Genomic DNA, 8,431 nt, shown 5'->3' with positions numbered 1-8,431 from the left:
CAGAGCAATTGTTTTTAGAGTTTTCAAAATCATTTATTTCCATAAATGTGTGATACATTGGTCAGATATTTCATATGTTGCAATCAGTCAGAAAAATTGATTATAATTCTCAAATTGAAAAGAAATAAGAAAACATTTTTTGTGTGTGACCACCTTTAATGTCACTGGCAGTATGATGTGATTTCTGGATTTTAGGGTCAAAAAGTGGTGTAATTTTTTTTTGAAAGCTCCAAGACCTTATAAGCAGGAAAAAGAATCATACCGCAGTGAGATCTGCAGCAGTCCTGCACAGACTCGCCTCCCTGGGATCCAACGCTGCAATTCTCCCTCTGCACCCCAGGTGGTGCTGTAACCAGGAGCGGACAACCATTCAGGCACTCGAGAATGGACCAAGGGCAGATGGTCAGTAGGGGGCCCGTTCCAAGCCCCAGGCAAAGTGCAATCGCCCGGGGCGACAGATTGAGGGGCAGGAGGGGGGGGGGGTCATAGAGTAGATACAAATTCACCTTCCACGATCCCCACACGCAGCCTCCAGCTTCTTCTTACTTTTTCCCTCAACGTCCGACGCGTTGGTAGCAGCGCCCCCTGTGATGACGTGATCGCATGTCATCAGAGCAGTGGGCGCTTACCAACATGACAGACGCCAGGAACAGGAAGTAGATGGAGGCTGCAGGGGATCGTGTGAGTGAGTTGTCACTAAGCTATGGCCACTCCCCCCACACCGCTGAATGCATCTACCTATCTATCCTATACTCGGGACACATGCCTATCTATCCTATACTCAGGACACCTACCTATCTAACCTATACTGGAGGCACCTACCGTGTTTCCCCCGAAAATAAGACACTGTCTTATATTAATTTCCGCCCCAAATATCATGCTAGGTCTTATTTTCGGGGAGGGCTTACAATTTTTTTCCCAATGGCAGCCCCCAGCCCAGTAAAGCCATTCCCTCCCTCCCTCCCTGATGTGCTGCTGGTACATAGCCGAGGGGACCTTGTCCAGAACGGCAACGGCAGCCCTTCCCTCCCTCCCTAATGTGCTGCCCTGGACTACCGTAGGTCCCCTCGGCCGCAGAATGGCAGCCCCCTCCCAGTAAAGCCCTTCCCTCCCTCCTTCCCTCTGCAGAGTGGCGAGCGGGCATTACAGCGCAGGATACTCACCGGCTTCCGACGTGCCCGCGTTAGCGTCTTTCCTCAGCAGCGTCCAGCTTCCTCTCCCTGGCAACGGCGGCTCACGTCATGTGACGCGGATGTGCGTGCGTCACATGACTAGAGCCGTCGTTGCCAGGGAGAGGAAGCTGGACGCTGCTGAGGAAAGACGCTAACGCGGGCACGTCGGAAGCCGGTGAGTTCCTTCTGCTGCAATACGGTAATGCTCCGCTCGCGACTCTGCCAATGGAGGGAGCGAAGGGGACGGGGTCACATTGTGCGGCCGAACTAGGCCTTATATTTGGAGAATGTATTATATTTCAAGCTTGCTTGAAATATAAGACCTGTCTTATTTTCGGGGGATGTTTTATTTTAGGGGAAAGACGGTACCTATCTAACCAGGTACTGCCGCTGCAATACATACTCGTAGTGCGTTGCCCAGGCTAGATAGATGTGTGCGGTTTTTTTTTTTACTATGCATTGGGGAGGAAGGCCTAGGGGAGGGGCACATCACTTTTAAAAAGGACTGTATCCAATGCTTTACTTGAAGATACCAAAAGGGTTCGGTCTCTGGGATCTGACATTTCTCTATCATGTTCATGAATGGATACCCCTCAACCCTTACATGCAGTGTTCCCCAACCCTGTCTTCAAGACCCACCAACAGTGCATGTTTTGTGGAAATCCACAGAGCTATTTAATCAGCTCTGCTGAAACACTTATTACCCCACCTGTGCATGTTTGTGGTTTCCTGCAAAACATGTACTGTAGGTGGGCCTTGAGGACAGGGTTGGGGAACTCTGCTTACATGGACCTAAAGTAAACCTGAAAGGTTAAAAAAAAAAAGTTTCATACTTGCAACAGTAGTAAGAAGCCTCTGGAATCTAGATTCCAAAACACATTTAACCTATCTATACCTAAATGTATTAGGAACACATTTCATACCCTACTCACTTCACTTGTTGCATCTGTCTTATTCTGCAATGTTTATTTTACACTTGTTTACCAATTAATCCTGCCACTGAATTCCTTTCAGGGGAGGAGAGAGTGTGGTCATTCCTTTTCAACTCTTTAGCCTTTTTATCAGCTCAGAGATAAGTAAATAGTGGTATCTGTTTTGTAGAAAGTAGAGTGCCATGACTTATTTTAATGTCATCTGGCAGGAAGTGGTTAAAGCGTTTTTTGTTTTTTTTGTTTTGTTTTAATAGATAGTGGTACTGGTACTTGTTCAACAATATGTCTACTGGCATGTCAAAATATATGTTAGAATCAGACTGTAATGTAACAGACATTTGACGGACCTGGGGGCATACCAAGGAAACAAGGGCCACAATTTCAGTTACCGTTATTTTGGACCACGAGACAGTTTTCTGTCCACCCTTGTGACCTCCTCCCCCCTATCATAGCCACCAGCTGTCCAAACATCCCTCTCCCTTTCTCCCGCCACCAACTTTTCCCTTGCCTGGTGTTCCAAACCGTCCTGCAACCACGCAACCAATCAGAGCTAATGCGGCATGTGTTGATTGCAGGGGCAGGCAGGGCAGAGGAGAATCCATCACAGAGATCGGAGCTAAAGTGTCTCACCGGCAGAACCAAGCTCAGTCATTGCGGCCAATCGCTGCTCTTCCTGAGCAACAGTGACCCATCAGGCATAAGTGGGTGAACAACATCTCAGTTACTGCTGTAAACAGAAAAAAAGGTGCTGGAGAGTCACAACTGCCTCAGACATGCATGAACTCCTGGAGAGTCACCACTGCCGCAGATGTATGAGCTGCTGGAGAGTCACCACTGCCTCAGATGCATGAGCTGCTGGAGAGTCACCACTGCCTCAGATGCATGAGCTGCTGGAGAGTCGCCACTGCCTCAGAGACACAGGAGCTGATGGAGTCGCCACTGCCTCAGAGACACAGGAGCTGCTGGAGAGTCGCCACTGCCTCAGAGACACAGGAGCTGCTGGAGAGTCGCCACTGCCTCAGAGACACAGGAGCTGCTGGAGAGTCACCACTGCCTCAGATACAGGAGCTGCTGGAGAGTCACCACTGTCTCAGAGATACAGGAGCTGCTGGAGAGTCACCACTGCCTCAGAGATACAGGAGCTGCTGGAGAGTCACCACTGCCTCATAGATACAGGAGCTGCTAGAGTCGCCACTGCCTCAGACACAGGAGCTGCTAGAGAGTCTTCACTGCCTCAGAGACACAGGAGCTGCTGGAGAGTCACCACTGTCTCAGACACAGGAGCTGCTGGAAAGCCACCACTACCTCAGAGATACAGAAGCTGCTGGAGAGTCGTCACTGCCTCAGAGACACAGGAGCTGCTGGAGAGTCACCACTGCCTCAGATACACAGGAGCTGCTGGAGAGTCACCACTGCCTCAGAGATGCAGGAGCCGCTGGAGAGTCACCACTGCCTCAGAGACACAGGAGCTGCTGGAAAGCCACCATTACCTCAAAGATACAGGAGCTGCTGGAGAGTCACCACTGCCTCAGAGACACAGGAGCTGCTGGAGAGTCGCCACTGCCTCAGAAATACAGGAGCTGCTGAAAAATGGCTCTCTTTTCAGAGACCGAAAGCAAGATGTACATCAAATGGGACTACACCGAGATCTCTCCAGCAATGTCTCAGAGATCTGGACTCCGGACATACTGGTACAAAGGTCTAGCTATACTTTGTAAAGGACCATCACGTCTTGCTTGTGCGGGAATGAGGGGTTGTTCTTCAGTCAACTTCACGTCCACCTTCAAGTGAACCCGAGGTGAGAGTGACATTGGGGCTGCCATGTTTCCTTTTATGCAATACCAGTTGCCTGGCAGCCCTGCTGATCCTCTGCCTTTAATAGACATAGACCCTGAACAAGCATGCAGCAGATCAGGTGTTTGACAAGATTATCTGCATGCTTGTTTCTGGTGTTATTCAGACACTACTACAGCCTAATAAACCAGCAGGACTGCCAGGCAACTTGTATAAATATGGCAGCTTCCATACCACTCTCACATCGGGTCCATTTTAAGGTTTTATCTGAGGTTTGGAGAATACCTGCATAAGCAGCATCCATACTATGTATTTATGGTGATAAACCGGACTAGCAGCCTAACCAGCCTGGTGTCCCGCTACCATCATCTACAAAGTCACTACAATACCTGCATTCAGCTAAGCCTTGTATGAGTTATAGATACTGTAAAACAGCAACTGATTCATATACTGAGCCCATAAGTAATAAAAACACATTGCAACTCTTTGGTGTGAAAAGAAAGTACAATTTATTAAAATCAACAAAGTCACCACAGTCAATTCAGCATTTATACCTAAAATGCTAAAAGAATCACAAAGAATTCCACACACGGTTATGGGTGGAGCACTTCTTTAAACAAACACAGAACACAAGGTCACGAAGAAGTTACTGCAGGAAGAAAATTGGGGCCAGGCCTGAGCGGTCCTTCGAGCAAATTGCTAATAATGAAAATAATGTTCTCTCCTAACAATTATAAATGTTTCTAATGAATGTGGCATCACCAGAGGAAAAATTGTTCCATACGACCAGACTGCAGAGAGGAGGGGCTGTGTGCAAAATGTGAGACCTTCTACCGTCTACCCTATAGCTGAGCTTGTGTCAGGGACGGGCAGGTGGGGGTATCTGAACAGATAAATGAGGTCAGAGAAGAAGACGGTGTTCCCGGGAGGAGTTAAGAAGAAGCCCTCTGGTAATTGCTCCCTTAGTAGGATATACAGTCTCTTAACTTCACATGGTCTACTGGTAGCTGCAGGCAGGCAGCTCTACAGGAATTACCTCCTTAAAGGGAACCTTAACTGAGAGGGATATGGATGTTTCATATTAAACAATACCGGTTGCCTGACGTCCTGCTGATCTCTTTGGCTCCAGTAGTGGCTGGATCACACACCTGAAACAAGCATGCAGCTAATCCAGTCTGACTTCAGTCAGAGCACCTGATCTGCATGCTTGTTGAGGGGCTGTGGCTAAAAGTATCAGAAACACAGGATCAGCAGGAGTCAGGCAACTGGTATTATTTTAAAAGGAAAAACCCATATCCTTCTCAGTTTAGGTTCCCTTTAACTGAAGCAGATTTAAAACCGACAGACACTAATCTGAGGAAAGGGAAGGCTCTGGGTCCTATAAAGCCTTCCCGGTTTCCTCGTTCCCCAGCAGGCTCCACATCTTTTCCGGGTTGTGCTGGCTTTGGCAGTCTTCTGAAGCACCCAGACTTCTGAAGACAGGCCCGCTCCATACACTCCACTCTCTCGTTCGCAGTACAGGGCCACCAGTCTTCGGAAGCCCGAGTGTTTCTGAAGACTAACGAAGTCTCCCGCAGCAGAAGATTCAAACAGAGGAGCCTGCGTGGAATGAGGACACCGGGAGGAGAATGTAAAAGCTCCATAGGACCCAAAGCCTTCTCTCTCCTTCGTTCTCCATTTTGTTTATTTTTTTTTAATTTAAATCTGCTTCAGACTCACTTTATTTGTTCTGTTCTCGGGTACAATTTAAGAGTTCCTGTTTCAACCGACTCTCCAATTCAGAAATACGAATGAACAGTCTCTGCCCTTTCCCCAATACCAACCTCCCCTTCTCTTATCTCCACTGCCCACCTCTACCCTTAAAGGCAGGGGTAGGGAACGTTGGCTCTCCAACTATTAAGGAACTACAAGTCCCACAATGCATTGCAGGAGTCTGACAGCCACACTCATGATTAATAAAGGCAAATGCATTGTGGGGCTTGTAGTTTTATCACAGCTGGAGAGCCAAGGTTCCCTACCCCTGCCTTTAAGGGTAGAGGTCCACGCCCTCCCATTCATTCCGCCTTGACCCCCTCTGTAATAACCCCCCTGGTCGGGTCCCGGCCACTAAGATTGGATCGGGTCATCATTCCCCCCTCAATATGGCCGCCAAATATTGTCATGGCTGCACAGTTCGCATAGACGCAATTGCGGCTGCGCAGCTCTAGGGCCTCCTCCCGCTACATCATCAATCCATGTCATACATCGGGCGCATCGGGAGGAGGCCCTAGAGCTGCGCAGCCGTAATCACGTCTATGTAGACTGCGCAGCCGCTGCAATATTTGGCGGCCAAGTTGAGGGGGGGGGGGGGGGGGGATAACCCAACCTGGTCGGAGAAGGTCGGGACCCGACCGGGGGGGGGGGTCTATTACAGCAGGGGGGCAAGGCAGAATGAATGGGAGGGCATGGTATTCACTGCATCCTTCAGTCTTCCTTTAAGAAAAATAAGGGTGGAGGAATTATTTTTAGCCCATCTGGTGGAAGTTCTTGATCTGCAAATATGATGTTGGACCATGGCTGTTAACCCCTGAAATGCAACCAACTATTGGGTGAACGTTTGCCTGGTGTACAAGGGTTGCCAACGGGTCAACCACTAAATCTCCAGAGCTGTCTAAATCATTACATTAACGCTCTCAATATGGCAGCCTTGAAGTCCATATTGATGATGTCCAACTCGGCATCCGTAACCTCGGCATCTGACCCCATCGCTTGTTGGTTTACCCTTTTCCTACGATGGGCGATCTTGCTTTCCACTTGGGAGTGGGGAATCACATCATACCGACCCGCAGCGGCAGCCTGGGTAATACCACGATTGCATTGCATGCACACCTTTTTCATTTTAGTGAAGGCCCATTCCCACCTTGTCAGCATCCATGACCACATAACTACTGTGTCACTGTACTGAGAGCTGATTGCACGAAGGGTAGATTGGGCTGTGTTTATCAAGGCATCACGGCCTCGCCAACCCAGTTCATCTTCCCCGAGATGGATGACGATGGCAGCCGGAGGCCTCATATGGAGCTCCAAACTCTTCAGTTTTGGAAGCAAGTGATGCCACATCATGTCCACACTGCACGTCCAATGAACAGTGATGTTTTTCTCCTGTAGCCCCAAGTTAAGACCGTAATGCATCCGAGACGCAAGTTGTTCAGCTTCCACTAGTAAGGCGTTCCCCAGGATCCAAACGCATTTTGCTGGTTCTGTAAAGTAGAGTAAAAACAAGTTTATGATAGGGAGACCCGAAGTGGACATAAATCTGGAACATCACGTCCATAACACACCTTGAACATTAATGTCATTTGAATTAATGCTTTAAAGGGAACCTTAACTGAGAAATATATGGATTTTTCCTTTTAAAATAATACCAGTTGCCTGACTTTCCTGCTGATCCTGTGTCTCTAATACTTTCAGCCACAGTCCCTCAACAAGCATGCAGATCAGGTACTCTGACTGAAGAGAGACTGGATTAGCTGCATGCTTGTTTCAGGTGTGTGATTCAGCCACTACTGCAGCCAAAGAGATCTGCAGGACTGACAAGCAAATGGCATGGTTTAAAAGTAAACTTCCATCAAGATTTGTTTTTTTTTCAAACAAAAGAAGCCTTGCTATCAGTTGTCAGAGCTAATGGTTCGCTTCCAGCACCGTATCAACATCTCCAATTGTATATAGATATCTCTCAAGTTACCCTAAACAACCGGAAGATGTTAACCCCGATTACTAAAGTTCTACGTCAACACCATATCCCCTATAGATGGGGATATCCTACTAAAATTCTGATATCTCATGGGGGAAACAAATTCTCGATTACTAGCACAGAGGAAGGTCTTTTAGCCCTCAAACACCTTAAATTACCACCTCCACAAGACTCACTGACTCCGCATAATCCTCCTCAAGCTTCCTAGATGCAACAAGGGTGGCAACGAGTACCACATAGATAGAAGTGGGCTCATGTTCTCACCTGTGTTACCTCCCAGCCAAGGCTGAACTATGTTTCAAGTTCTACCTACAGAGGTTTGGTCCTCAAAAGGGTGTCTTGAATCCCCTACGATGTCTTCCAGGGGATACTGGGTTATTATTCTGTGGTTAAGGCTATTTTATGTCTGTTGTATTATTTTGTACATGGTTTCTAATGGTCAACCCTATGTGATGTGTGTTATACATATGTCTGTACAAGAAAAGTGCACGCTCCTAACTGGATATCTCTCAACTAGTAGCATCTCCCACCCTCAATATGGAACTTAAACTGCTCTCATTCAATACAAAAGGCCTCAATACCCCCTTCAAAAGAAACATGTTCTGGAAGGAGGCCATGCAAGAAAAAGCAAATGTAATCTTCGCCCAGGAGACACATTTGGTAGACGCTCAGTACTCACTACTGCTGCCGCCACCACGCACCTATTTTAGCAACTTTAATTGAAAAAAAAAAAAAAAAGGTGTACTGATCTCATTTCATAAAAGTTTAGAGGTTAAGATACTAAACTCGATCTCAGACCT

The 8,431-nt window shown here is 47.7% G+C and overlaps 1 protein-coding gene across 6 annotated transcripts in view; it reads right to left on the bottom strand.

Moving 5' to 3' along the window:
- Nucleotides 1–6,245: 6,245 nt before the first annotated feature.
- Nucleotides 6,246–8,431, bottom strand: part of LOC137524255 (nuclear factor 7, ovary-like) — a 57,327-nt gene continuing 55,141 nt past the window's right edge. For 5 of the 6 annotated variants that reach the window (XM_068243911.1, XM_068243908.1, XM_068243912.1 and 2 more), the window contains one exon: nucleotides 6,246–7,137. In XM_068243911.1, coding sequence (XP_068100012.1) covers nucleotides 6,557–7,137 — 581 coding nt within the window. In that variant the 3' untranslated portion in view covers nucleotides 6,246–6,556. The remainder of the gene's footprint in view (nucleotides 7,138–8,431) is intronic. The other variant, XM_068243913.1, reaches the window with a different exon arrangement.

This window comes from Hyperolius riggenbachi, chromosome 7, assembly GCF_040937935.1.
Source record: "Hyperolius riggenbachi isolate aHypRig1 chromosome 7, aHypRig1.pri, whole genome shotgun sequence".
Classification (NCBI taxonomy): Eukaryota; Metazoa; Chordata; class Amphibia; order Anura; family Hyperoliidae; genus Hyperolius; species Hyperolius riggenbachi.
Note: the sequence above shows the minus strand (reverse complement) of the source record. Positions and strands in the feature narration are given on the sequence as shown.